Source organism: Ascidiella aspersa, chromosome 8, assembly GCF_963924565.1.
Source record: "Ascidiella aspersa chromosome 8, kaAscAspe10.2, whole genome shotgun sequence".
NCBI classification, from domain to species: Eukaryota; Metazoa; Chordata; class Ascidiacea; order Phlebobranchia; family Ascidiidae; genus Ascidiella; species Ascidiella aspersa.
In genome coordinates this window covers 26445173-26459317 of record NC_139454.1, presented here as the reverse complement: position 1 = coordinate 26459317, position 14145 = coordinate 26445173, and the positions used below count along the sequence as shown (strand labels likewise).

Here is a 14145-nt window from a genome sequence, read left to right as displayed (position 1 = left end):
AAACGTTGCCCATGAACCTTGGCAGTTCGCGGCGACATTAAACAACTAATCCAGTGCTTTTCAACCTTTAAAATTTCCATCCAACACTTTTTTATTTAGGAAAATTTCCATCAGGACGAAACAAGCTCAGTAAGTTTGCAACCTTTAGTTTTATTTGTTAAATAACAACGAAATGTTTTGTGTATTTAAACCGTGTGCCTAAGCCTTGACCGATATAAAATAGATACCTTAAGCTACAATGAACCACTATACGACACTATATTTCTGCACCTGTAACGCATAAGTGGGCGCACCAGATTACGTGATTACTGTATTACGCATAATAAAAAATATTAATGCATAATTTTCATTCGCACGACGTTTGTCATCCGCAGTACATTTTTTTTCATCCGCGCAAGTGCGTACCATCCCACGGGCTGAAAAGCACTGAACTAATCATTTGCTAAAACACTAAGATGCAGTGGATCCAGGGGCTACAAACTGCATTTGGCCTATTTCCACTAATACATGCAAACATATGTTTTTCCCCATTTTGATAAATTGTTTTTTGCCCATAAGCATCGCGTGTCTCAATGCGCCCTCTAAACTGAAAGTTTTCACATTCTTAACATTTAAAATTGTTTTTCGCTTTGCGCGAATCAATGACATTTTTATAGCTTTTGCATTGAAAGCATCACCTCTCCTAACCTAAAACTTTAACAAAATAAACGAACTATGTGTAGAGTGTTCTTAAGGTTACTTCTTTATGACGTCACATTTATGTAACGTTGTAACGTCACGTTTTGAGCTAAACGCATTTATTTTGTGCGAAAGGTTTTTAAACCTGGCAACAACATGTTTTCGACATTCCCTCGGGATCATTCAAGTCTCTTGTGTAAAAGCCATCATCTGAACGCTGGTAATCCGAGCCAACTTGATAAAAACACGTTTCTGTTTAGTTCTTATTGATTCCAGCCAAATATTGCGCTTTGTAGAAATTTCCCCACATGTCGCAACAAGCGCTAATTGACTGGTCAACAATGCTGCATTGTCTGATTGTCCCCCACTGTTTCGTCACACGCAGAGAACAAGTTAGCATTGATTTGTGGCGTTCTAGATTTAATCCTTTGTTGATTCGCATTGTGGCTATTTTTTTAATTTGCTTTACGGGGATTTTAAATCAATGTAAATTACTAAAGCAAAAAACAAAATAGTCTTTTCTTATAAACTATTTTGGCTTTTAGTTTTAAAACAATGAAATACTTTGTCGAAATCCGCCCTAGAACATTCAAAACTTCTTAAAAATCTCTGCCATAGCCTCAATTGCTCAAAACAAACGCATATTATTTACCATTTGCTTTTTTATTTGTCTCGCTTTTCTACTAGAAGCAACCCCGTATGTAACCCGTAAATAAGCTTAACTCAAATTTCACCATATTAACCAAGTTTGTCCCAGTTTAACCTACTTTACTCACATTAACCAACATACCCATATTAACTGACTTTCAGGGCATCCTCGGCTCGGGGTTCGCGCTCAAGGTCCAGGAGCAGCATCGCCAGAAGCACTTCGCTCGGCGTCGGATGCCAGCAGCTTACCTCATCCAGTGTATGTGGAGATGCTACGCGGCTGACAAGGACTCACGGTCGGTTGCAACCTGGCTGCCATACCTGAGGGCTTGCAATGAGAGAGGGTAAATCATCGTAGAACTTGCTTGTATCTAAGCATTTCGCTGTATTTCGTCGAAAAAAATAGAAGATTTAAGAATAAATTTAAAAACTCACTAGAATAAGAATTATTAGATTTCTCACAGAACAAAAAAAAAATTCCATGTAAAAACAAATTGTCTTGCAGTTGAAAAGTAAATTTGCTTATACTTAATTACACTGTACGGATCCGTAATGTAGTTTGTAAATAAATGTCAAAGCCAAATAGGTTGGGCAAATTGTCATCATCTTGAATCTATATTTATTTCATATTTTAAAACACGTTTTGCCGAACAAATGCAAACTTACACGTTACTTTGTTTGATCAAACGAAATACTAAAGCTCCCAAATTATTGTTTCACTCAGAAAACTCGTTTCTAACTCGAATATAATCGCACCCAGGATGCGCAAACGAAGCATCCGGGACATTTTGAGGGTGAACGCGAGCCCTCGACCCCCCCAACCAAAGCAGGGCGGCAAGGGGAGACTTTCATCGTCAAAGTGCAACGGACAGATCACCGGAACCACAAGCCCAAAGTCGGAGGTGGGTAACAAATAGTTCAGGTTTAATAAGTATGAAAATAAAGATTAATTTGAATGTCTGTATCGAATATGTTTGGCTTACTTTGTTGAAAAATAGCTTCGTTAAATAATAATAAGCCATAACATTCGTATTTATTGAAACTACTGAAAAAAAACGTGCATTGTGCTGTTGAAAAGTTTTGTTTTGTGTTTGAATATTGATAAACCTGTTTATAATATTCCCACCTCAAATAACCTTATGTCAATCCACATGTTTCTTCACTTGATCATCTGGTTGTTTCTGGTTATTAGCAGATCACAAAGTCCCAGAGCTTCGCGGGAAGATTAAGCGGAAGACTTTCCTGCCAGAACTCGATCCGCGTTCCCTGGAGAGATAAAGTCCCCGCTCCTGAGAAAAGAATATCTTCCTGTGACAACGGTAATCGATAGAGAATGTGCAAATGCCGATATAAAATGTGCGGCTTAAAACGATATAAAATGCAGAAAACACGGAAAGGATAAACATAAAATAAGTCGATAGAGAATGTAAACAAAGAAACTATCGATATTGAATGTTTATAATAAACGCCGGTGTAAAAAACTCTTCTTTGGAACGTTTATAACTTTAACTTTGTAACTTTTATTGGAATTCGGTTTAAACCATGAAGCATAATGGTTGGAGGTTGTAGTAAGACATAATAAGAATATCAAAGCCCATACATCCACGTTTCCTTCTTTCTGATGTCTGCCTTAGCACTTTATATACACTTACCATCAGTGACTTCTTTCTATGTTGAAAATGAATAAAGAGTTATTCGAAACGTTCAAAATGATACCTACTTCTGTATGGGCTTTGATATTCTTATTACGGTTGAAACCATGTTGTTTAATCAAAGTGAGTAAGATTAACTGATTGACCTTTGACCCCAGGTGACTCCGACTCATCATCAAGTAATGCTTACGTCAGCGATTCTGGCTTCACAACCCTCACCGAGCAGCACAAGATGGCCGTCAGGGCGATAAGGTAACCACCATTGTTCCCCCATTGTTACTATCCATTGTTCCCTTTAAAAGCACATTATTAGGGTTAGGGTGTCGGTTAGGGTTAGGGTGAGGGTGCATTGCTCAAGTATTATTATATTTATAATTTAATAATAATGCTTGACCCCACCAAAACCCAAAACTCTCAACCTTGATCGATTGTTCCGCTCACATCTCACCTCATTTTGTAAATCCCAAGAGCTAGATGGTGGTGGACCACAGAAATGAAGATTGCGATTAAGGATCTCAAAAACTTAATGTGTCCTCAATTTCATCCTGTTTCCACTAGCTGTCTATTGATATGGGAACTTTTCTTAAATTAGAGCCGTTTTCAATTAAATCCACTTTTGCAACAAACAAGCTACCATTTTTCCCATTATTCTTGATTAATTGTTCCATTACTTTAGGATGATGCGCTTCATGGTTGCCAGGAGGAAATTCAAGGAGGCTCTTCGTCCTTATGACGTGAAGGATGTGATGGAGCAGTATTCTTCCGGACACGTTGACATGCTCTCCAGGATAAAGATACTCCAGAGCAGGTGTTGCCATGGAGACTAGTTTTTGACGTCGTTACTACGTCACAGTTTTGTCAAAACTACGAAAAAAATTTAACCGAACTTAATCTTATGTGCGTCACAATTAGCTTTGCGCTGTAAACAGTTTGCAGAAACTTGCTAAAAATGTTTAAAAATACGGCCCTGAATTCAGGCCAAGTAATGGCACCATTTTAAAACCGTTAATGTTGGCTGAATTGCTCAAAAAAATATTCTAAAAAAGTACTAGAAGCGTACCGCTTGGAACAAAAATCAGTCAGCAAGGTGTAAAACTTTTAATAGAAATATGCATTTAGCCTTATAAATGGCATCATCTGTTCATCTGTACACATAAATAGTAAAAAAGGTGTCTTAAGCAGCTTGTTTATTCTACCGTTTATGTTTAGTACTAAATAGGTTCATTGACGAAAACGATCAACATTAACTTTGTTTAAGAGGCGGAGACTATCATAGAATTTAAACTTAGGAAAACATAGTTGGCTATTAGAATAAACGCTGACAATGTGTGACGTAATTGATGTCGTCACAGGGTTGACATGATCCTGGGTATTACGTCAGACACGACGAGCGCGGTGGGCGGGGTGTCGGGCCAGGGGATGCCCCCACGCGGCCGCCGGGTGAGTTCGTTCCGGAGGTCCCTGATCAGCCAGGAAGCCCCAAGCATGAACTCGAGGCTCGGGGTAGTCGAGGTTGACGTCAGAAAGATGGAGAAGAAAATCGATGTCGTCATCGAACTGCTCGGGTGAGTGACGTCATAGCATATTGCGTCACATACAAGATGTCAATGCTTCACGTTGGGTTGAATTCGTTTGAAAAGGGTGATTAATTCAGCTGTAATTTACAAAAAACATTCTAGTTTTTTTTCTTTTTAATAAATTTAATCCATTCTCATTGCTAAAACACGTCATTATTTTAATACCTGCATTATTTTGGTATCGGATCGGCACCGATACTATTGTATCGGACAAATTTCTATTTGGCCTTCAATCGGTTCCAACCCAACTTATTCAGTTCCTTCTCTTGATTTATTCCAAATTAAAAAAAAGTTTATTGAAAATGCTGAGATCAAGGTTAACCTTGACCGAGTTTATGTATTTATAAATTAATTAGGAAGAAATAAAGCTGGAATTTGTGAAATCACCGGTCACTCATTGTCTTTCACAGCTCGTTAAAAAAGCAGACAATGAGTTGTAATGACGTCATGCGTAGAGTGCCCCCCCAGAGGAGGGGAGACTCTGATTTGGATGAGAGCGCGTTGGCGTCGGAGGAGACCGACTCCCCCATCTCCCCCCACTCGCCATATTGGGGCAAGATTAGACGCTGCATTTCAGAGGTGATTTGGACGCCATTTTGTGTCTGGATTGCCACCTGATAGAATCATTTTAAAATAATTGATTTTTTGGGATACAAGGTCATTGCTGAAGTTAGTATATTGGTGTCACAATCCGGTATCCTACATTTTAGTATATTGGTGTCACAATCCGGTATCCTACATTTTAGTATATTGATGTCACAATCCAGTATCCTATATTTTTTTAAAGTTGTTTTGTTTTTTAGAAATCTCGGCGCCGAAGTAAAAGATTGCGACGTCGAGATATGAAACCCGCTACTGCCTGGGATTCCCCTGAAAAGGTGGGTGTTATTTGGGGATTCCCCTGATAAAGTTGATGTTATTTGGGGATTCCCCTGAAAAAGTGGGTGTTATTTGAGGATTCTTCTGAAAAAGTGGATGTTATTTGGGGATTCCCCTTAAAAGGTGGGTGTTATTTGGGGATTTCCCTGAAAAAGTTGGTGGTATTTGGGGATTCCCCTGGAAAAGTGGGTGTTATTTGGGGATTCCCCTGGAAAGGTGGGTGTTATTTTGGAATTCCCCTGATAAAGTAGATGTTAGTTTGGGCTTCCCCTGATAAAGTGGGTGTTATTTGGGGATTCCCCTGAAAAAGTGGGTGTTATTTGGGGATTCCCCTGATAAAGTGGGTGTTATTTGGGGATTCCCCTGATAAAGTTGGTGTTATTTGGGGATTCCCCTGATAAAGTGGGTGTTATTTGGGGGATTCCCCTGATAAAGTGGGTGTTATTTGGGGATTCCCCTGATAAAGTGGGTGTTAGTTTGGGGATTCCCCTGAAAAAGTGGGTGTTATTTGGGGGATTCCCCTGATAAAGTGGGTGTTAGTTTGGGGATTCCCCTGAAAAAGTAGGTGCTATTTGGGGATTCCCCAGTAAAGGTGGGTGTTATTTGGGGATTCCCCTGGAAAGGTGGGTGTTATTTAGGGATTCCCCTGATAAAGTGGGTGTTATTTGGGATTCCCCTGAAAAAGTGGGTGTTATTTGGGGATTCCCCTGATAAAGTGGGTGTTATTTGGGGATTCCCCTGATAAAGTTGGTGTTATTTGGGGATTCCCCTGATAAAGTGGGTGTTATTTGGGGGATTCCCCTGATAAAGTGGGTGTTATTTGGGGATTCCCCTGATAAAGTGGGTGTTAGTTTGGGGATTCCCCTGAAAAAGTGGGTGTTATTTGGGGGATTCCCCTGATAAAGTGGGTGTTAGTTTGGGGATTCCCCTGAAAAAGTAGGTGCTATTTGGGGATTCCCCAGTAAAGGTGGGTGTTATTTGGGGATTCCCCTGAAAAGTTGGGTCTTATTTTGGAATTCCCCTGATAAAGTAGATGTTATTTTAGGGATTCCCCTGATAAAATGGGTGTTATTTGGGGATTTCCCTGATAAATTGGGTATTATTTGGGGATTCCCCTGATAAAGTGGGTGTCATTTGGGCTTCACCTTCAAAGGTAACAATTGTTTTTTTATTATGACGTCATATAGAGTTGTGACGTAACGTTCCGACCTTCACCATCGTCCAACTCACGTGACCAAGGGTCGAAGGTTGCCTCGTCTCCAGATGACGTCACCAACAATGACGTTTCACGTGACGTCATATCGCAAGCGGAAGACTCTAGCGACTCAGATGCTCCACCCAGTGGTAGCCGTCCCTCTGCCGCCCGCATGCGGCGGAATGCTGTGGGTGACGAGTTCGTGAAAAGTGGGGAAGGAGGAAAGGAGGAGGGTGTGTGTGATGTCATAGTGCTTAAGTGTTAAGACCCTATACTCTGTCTCCTGGAGAAGTTCATGAGCTTATTGGATTTAAAATTAACCCTTTTTTATACTTTAGATTCAAATCCTGTAACATTAGGGCTTTAACAACGCTTCAATTAATCCATAACTGACATTAACCTGGCTAAAAAGTACATAATTGTTAGACTGGACACTACGTTCGAAAAACGTTAATTTCATGGCACAACGGGGTAGGGATGTTGAAAGTAGAATCCCAAGGTATTCTAGAATAATAGGTTTCGAATCTAGAATAACGAATCCAGAATAGCGAATCCTAGTATATTTTTATTAAATTATTTAACCTCGATTTTGTTTGGGGAAGGGATTAATCTTCATCTACCCCACAGGGCCCACAGGGCCTACAATAACAGCAATAAATCGCCCAAACAATTTGCTAACATGTGTATATTATAATAAAAACATCTCCCATATGTTTAACATTCTTAACAACTGTCATTTGAAGCAGTTTTGTAAACTGTATTATGTCAACTGTCCAGGTTGTTGCCAAAATTTATATTTTTGCCAATAGTGAGTACAATGAAACACTGCACACAGAAGTCTTAAGCAATTCGGTCCTGTTTTTTCAAGCATTGTTGGGTTTTAGTGCTTCTTTTTTGACTAACATGATCTGTTATGCAGTCAAATAATGTACTGCAAAGAATGTAAAGTTACTATTGACATAACGAATACTTGACAATTACGCTGTGCATAACTGCATAACCTCGCTGAATATTGACCTAAAGTTGACCTTAAGTAACCCTATAGCGCATTTTGTGGACGGCCAGCACGTTTTACAACGTAATGTTACTTTTGCAACTTAACGCATTTAGGGCAATTGCGAACTCCACACCAGACATTACACGTTAGTCGCTCGCCCAATAATGCTTGATTGACACTTAATTATTAGACGAACGTTATCGCGAGACGCGGTAATTGGTCGCCCGAAAAAACGCTGACACTGCAATACCAGGTTACATTTAAAGCAAGCACTATAAATGTTTCGCCGCAGCGACAGGCCAACTTACCACACGCATTTGTACAATTAGGCGCAACAATCGGCGGTAAAACATTAAATTATATCGGTTCCAATTACCCGAAATAAACGGCAGAATTGGATTCGATATTCTACTTTGAGCATCCCTACAACGGGGTGAAGTACACAAGGTTTAGAACTTTTGCCATTCATATAAAAAGTTATTTACAGAAATCACCAGGATTTTAGATGATTTGTAAACTGTTGTTTCGAAAGCTTGTGAATGCGATTCAACAAAAGAGAACAATCCTAATTGATACAAACTTTTTAAACCTCTGATGTGATTTCCTTGAAGTGATTTTATGGAGAATAAATCCAAATCATTTTATCTTTGCCTCAAACCAAACAAATATTCCCAGGTTCGAACCATTCCGACGCGACGACGAATAGCAGCCCGCCACGTATGCGCAACCCGGCCGTCCAGCCAATCACATCGCCGGGTGAAGGTTTCGACATGTTCTACGGTGGGGAAGCCCCGAGCAGCTACCCCCCCTCTACCCCCGCTGACTCGGGGTGCACGGCCGACAAGACCCCGGCTTCACACGCAAACTCCCTGCTCTCATGCGCCAGCTTCGACCTGGACTCCCCCTCGAGCAGCGGCGCCGGCAAGCACAGGGGGGGCATGTTCTGTCGCGGGGGGGATTCCGGGTGCCCCTCACGCTGCAAGGAATCCCGCCAACACTGCCCCCCTGTGGCCGGGGACATGTTCCTGGGTGACCCTGGCGCCGCTTTTTGTCGCGAACCCACCAACGATTCAAACGATGTTTTCGACGTCTCTCTGGCGCCACTTATCGGCCAGAATGTGGAGCGCTCACACTCGAGGGAAAACCCCTTTTTCGATTCTTATTCTATGAGTGATATTGTTTAGGAAATTGTTTCTATTTTTTTGCTGCCAACCGCGTAAAGTTACTATCTTTTTCAAAATAAAAAATTTCACCAAAAACAATGATTTTTGAATGTTTCAAAACCAGTTATTTTCGAAGAAATTTGTTTTTATATTTACTAGGTCATATATAGACCCCAAAATGTCTGTATTCCTTACGAGTGTTGATGTCCGAAACTTGACAGTTTAATTGGATACCGATGCCCGATATAGTCTGATACGAATAGACGTCATTACTAGGCTCTAACAAGCAAAATAGATCAAACACTCATACAGCGGACAAGTTGCTGCAGGGGAAGGCTTTACAAAGATAGAACTGCGAAGCCAGGAGTTGGACGCCGTGCTCCCGTCGTCGGAGTCGGGCCCGGGTTATTTTTACCCGACTTCGCCGACCTGGCAGCAGTTCAACCGAGAACCCTAAACGTCACATCCTTTACTGTCCCACCCATCCAGTGAAAGTTCAGGCTCTCAGTGTCAGCTTACCTTCTCAGAGATTTACAACTTGTCAAACAGAATCTTCATTAAACACAAAATCTGAAAGTCTATTTCTTGAAAAAATGTTTTGAACTCTGTCAACTTAAATCAATAAATTGATGTTTTGCTGTTATATTTCAGAATTTTGCCAACTTTGTCATAAAAACCCAGAAATTGTGGAGAACAACTTAGTCACTAGAGGAGACAAAGGGTTACTTTTAATAACCGCCAGGTGACAATAAATATACAGTTTAACGAAAATAAAAAAATCAAAACTTTCTTAAAACGTTTCAAGCAAGCACATAATATTTTGTAAACAAGCACAGTACTTGAAAAATGGCGCTTGACATAGCTTATATGCTTTTTATAAGCGTTTCTCCCAAGAATTATTAAGACTGCTGATTTTTTTATAACGAAAAATATTGCAGCAGACGGCAGTGTTGTCATAAATATTTGTTTGTAGGCCGTGGGTAGTTTTATATCGGGTTGTCGGTTACATTTTCTTGTTTATTTTACAATTAATGCAAATATATTATGTTAAAATAGTATTATTGGTTTATCAGAAAAAACATTTTCTTCTTGTATAGCTTAATAATAAAGCAGGGAGTCGAACCGTAACCGAACCGGAACTTTATGAACCGGTTGTGGGTCAATTTTTAAGAACATGAACCTTAACCGAACCCGAACCTGTAAACAAAAGCGGTTCACTCCAGCATGACGTCACAACTTGTATTTTACAGAATTAATTTACGCCATGTTCGAAATTTTATGACAAAAATATGAATATTGATTAAATAAAACATTTATTTTTTATTTTTTAGATATTTCAATAATGGGTTTCTGATTTTTAATACTTCACGTAACTTAGATTAAATGACGGCGCTGGTCTAGAATCCTACCACTATCATTAAATCAACGCACAATATTTGGGTTAGGGTGCGGGTTAGTGTTTGGGTGAGGGTGGGTCAAGTATTATTATATTAATTAATAATAATACTTGACCCACCCTAACCCAAAACGCTAACCCCCACCCTAACCCAAATAAAGTGCGTTGTGGTAGGATTCTAGACCAGCGCCTAAATGACCTACAATTTAAAGATTATTCACTATATCTTTATTGACCCACATTTTTAGATTTATAGCAGCCACTTCGTCATATTGTGTTTACACAGAGAATTTTTGTTTTAATCGATGTGTCGTAACGGAAAATTTTCAGTAAAAATCTATGGCCTAAATTCTTTGCAATCCTTTCAATGTTTGCGTTACTTCTTGCAGCCAATGTGCAAACGATAAACGGAAAGTTTTCGGTAAAATTCCGTTACGTAGATTTCTTGCAACCACATTCTAATGTTTGCGATATCCTTGCAGCGAATTTGCAAAAATTCAAATTGCTGACACCAATTTTTATGCGTCAAGGCATTTACATCCGTTTTAGTATATGTTTGCAAAACACCGCGGTCTGAACATTAATCGTTTTCCCCGGTCGTGTGATTTTCAAACTGTAGACATTTAACTGAAGTCAGAAGCTGTTTCGCAATCGCATTTTGACGTAAAAATTGTATGTTTCGCGTCAGAAAAAAGTGTGAAAAAGGCTTGAGATACGCCCTTTTTGTCACGTGGTATTTTGTTAAGTATTATAAGAATTAATGACGTAAATCTTTCTTTATTCGCAGAAATTTTCTTAACTGATTCTCGTCTATAAATAGCGTGTTCAATCAATATAAAATGGCTTTTACAGCTTTTACTCAGACAGCAAACTCGAGTGCTTTTGTGACTGAACCAGATAGAGGCTACTCACCCGAACCGCAGCAAGCGGACAGAACAGGGTTTGTACGCCGAGTATCAGAGTTCTCGCCAATCAGTTCTGCAAGCTCAGATGCAAGCAGAAATTCTCCTGTCAAGAAGGTACGTAAACCCTTCGTTAATCTTGATAGACTTCAAGCATCTACTTCAGCAGCTGCTAATCATACAGCGAAAATACAATTGAGCAAGCCATCTCGAGGTCCAAGAACTCCACCTTTGATTAGACGAATTTCAGGATCCAGATCGCCCATAAGATCTAGATCACCATCAAGCAGAAGATCACCATCAAGCAGAAGATCACAATCAAGCAGAAGATCACCACCAAGAAGAAGATATCCATCGGAAAGAAGAAACAATTACAGAAGAAATAGCCACGAACGTTCTCCGGAATCCGAAGATTCTTACGAACTGTATCTCCCGCCAGCTCCAAGACCTTCGTGGCGAATCCACGTCCCGTTTAGTGCAGGCACATCAAGAGAGCAAATTGCTTCCTATCGGCTACTTGAAAATCAGGAATCTTGCCCCTCTGTCGATTCTTATTTCAAAGCTCGTGCAGTAACTACTCAACAAATCAGACTTCAAAACGGATCTTTTGAGGCCATTATCAAGAGGACGGCCTTTGACCATTTTGCTATTCCTAGCATCAGAGAATTTCGGCATATCAACAATATAGACAATCTTGGAATTGTGGCTGTGCATTCTCTGCAAGTCAACAACGAACCAGGAGACGTGTTCGTGTGGCGATCAAGTCATACTCCAACATCTATTGAAGGCAAGGTCTTAACAGAGACGTTCTTGGCATTAAGAATATTCCTTATAGTGTTCCATTACGTCTTGTAACAAGTCTTGTTTCTTCAAATTTGGCGCGACCCGAGTAAGATCGAAGAACTCAAATTTCACGCCTATGTACAAGAAAAGATGTGCCTTAGTCTGTAGGGACCACCTACAAGCGACCGCATAAAAACTGTCATGTTTGGAACTTGCAAGAAGCCAGCTTTAGAAGAAAATAATCTCATCGAAAGATACGTGAAGAGACGCTCCATAGCGTCAGCAAAGCATTTGCTTGGAATTCGAAATACTAAATACAAACAAGTGTTGCCGATAAGACATCACCACCGTTTGGAATCATGGAAAACGAAACGGAATTATGGATTTCACAATAACTGATTCTGCCTAGTTTATCAGGTGAAAAATCTATTATACATTTAAAATAAAAATAAAATTATATATATAATAAGTAAAAATATCGACTGAAAGGTCTGTAAATTGTTTTAATGCGACTTTCTATTAAACCATTATGTATCGCATTTTGCAAATTATGTATAGTCTATATCTATGAAGTCTAAGCTTAAACGTCGATCGCACGATCTTTTGATAAATTTTAAAAGAGCTTAATTTTTGTGCTTGGAGCTCAATAGTTTTAAATCAACTCGTTAAACTTGTGAATCACGACTTAATTTTGTTGCGCACGAAATAATTTTGTGTTAAATTTCCGAATTCTTTTAAACAATTGGTACGTCTTGGGTTTTTGTCTGTTTTTCTCTCATCACCCAGCCGCGTTTACACACGAGTTTAAATACCTCGTATCAAAAAGCATAATGATTTATCCACACGTGAAACATTAGCTTTCAAATCACAACTTTAGGAACACCCCATTTCCTGCCTTTTGTTGAAAGCAATAGTGAATAAGCAGCAACTTCAAAGCGTATTTTCTTGTGATGCGTCGTTATTTTAAAACTAACATTGAACGAATTGTGCAAACCAAAATATGCAAATTTTTAAGGAAATGTTGCTCAATGTTAAAAATCAATAGAATTTAATTCCGAACAAATAACTGCCCCTCCTTTCTTTTGTTTTCATAGTTTCACGTTTTTCACCATTTATAACGGAAGGACTGGACGAGACAAGGGACAACAACAAAACGCCTGTCGTTCGTTGACTTATCGACAGAAGAAAACATCTTGTTGTTGAACGTGTTGCTAAAATCTACAACTCGTGACTCATTGCCTTGTTCATGTTCATTTCGCTCAAATCGTATGAAGCACTTTCTAACAAAAGTCAATTGTGTAAAAAAAAATAGAAACCTTTCGGGTATATTGCGAAAAGCAGCCGTCGTGTTACATTCACGACGGCAATTCCTTTTGTGCTGGAGTGTTTGTAGCGTCATAAGTAATAATTAGTGGATAATTTGGAATTTATTTATTGTGTATTTATCAAATATTTTATGATTTGTCACTTTTTCACGCCTTTTACCAAACACTCGCTGTCATTCTGAGAACAAAGCATTCGGCTGTTTCACACATGATAAATGTTATATCGTGACACATACTTCCGTAACAGATAAAAGTATTTCACTTGTGTGAACGCGTTATTGTTAAAGTTCCCGGCTGCCAGAAAGGTACCGGGTTATAAATCATCACCGCTTTCTCGTGTCGCCTTCTCTCTTTCATGCAAACTTTCAACTTGTATATGCGAAACTTATATCAATATATATCCAGTCTTGTCTAGTCAATACAGTGAGTGGTTGTGTTGCTTGCCGACTTCTGGCTGGCCAGCTCAACACCAGCCAACACAAACTTTGTGGATTTGTAATCAGACAACAGCAGCAAACTTATTAAAGCAATAGCGAGGTAGATTGCCGAGGCAAATTAGTTTAATGAGACTTGCAATTAAACCCGCTTGCTTCAGATTTAACGCAACTTATATTGTATCCGAACCGGAACTTTATGAACCGGTTTTAAAATAACGTAGTAGAACCGGAGATGAACCGGAACTTTCAAATTGCTCGAAACCGAAACCGGAACTGAAACGGATTCCGAAAAAATTATTGAACCCGAACCAAACCTGAACCGGAAAAGTGAAACGGTTCGACTCCCTGCTTTAAAGGCGTGCCAGAGAATTGATAGATTTGTAAAAATACCAAAAGTATTCAGTACTTTGTATAGGGATGGGTTATGTGACTAAAAACTTCCTAATACATTTTCTATAAATGTCACTCCATTAGGTAATTCGTGAACGGGCTCACCACAAGTCGAAATAATAT

The 14145-nt window shown here is 39.4% G+C and overlaps 1 protein-coding gene across 9 annotated transcripts in view; it reads left to right on the top strand.

Annotated features, from left to right (window-relative positions):
• Positions 1–8872, top strand: part of LOC146137122 (potassium voltage-gated channel subfamily KQT member 1-like) — a 31388-nt gene extending 22516 nt beyond the window's left edge. For 3 of the 9 annotated variants that reach the window (XM_083396039.1, XM_083396035.1, XM_083396033.1), the window contains 11 exons: positions 100–129; positions 1489–1670; positions 2051–2228; positions 2519–2645; positions 3137–3230; positions 3655–3786; positions 4331–4543; positions 4966–5134; positions 5359–5433; positions 6622–6862; positions 8302–8872. In XM_083396039.1, coding sequence (XP_083252165.1) covers positions 100–129; positions 1489–1670; positions 2051–2228; positions 2519–2645; positions 3137–3230; positions 3655–3786; positions 4331–4543; positions 4966–5134; positions 5359–5433; positions 6622–6862; positions 8302–8810 — 1950 coding nt within the window. In that variant the 3' untranslated portion in view covers positions 8811–8872. Of the gene's footprint in view, positions 1–99; positions 130–1488; positions 1671–2050; positions 2229–2518; positions 2646–3136; positions 3231–3654; positions 3787–4330; positions 4544–4965; positions 5135–5358; positions 5434–6621; positions 6863–8301 lie in introns of those variants that run through there. The other 6 variants (XM_083396040.1, XM_083396038.1, XM_083396036.1 and 3 more) reach the window with 4 other exon arrangements.
• The last annotated feature ends 5273 nt before the right edge of the window (positions 8873–14145 follow it).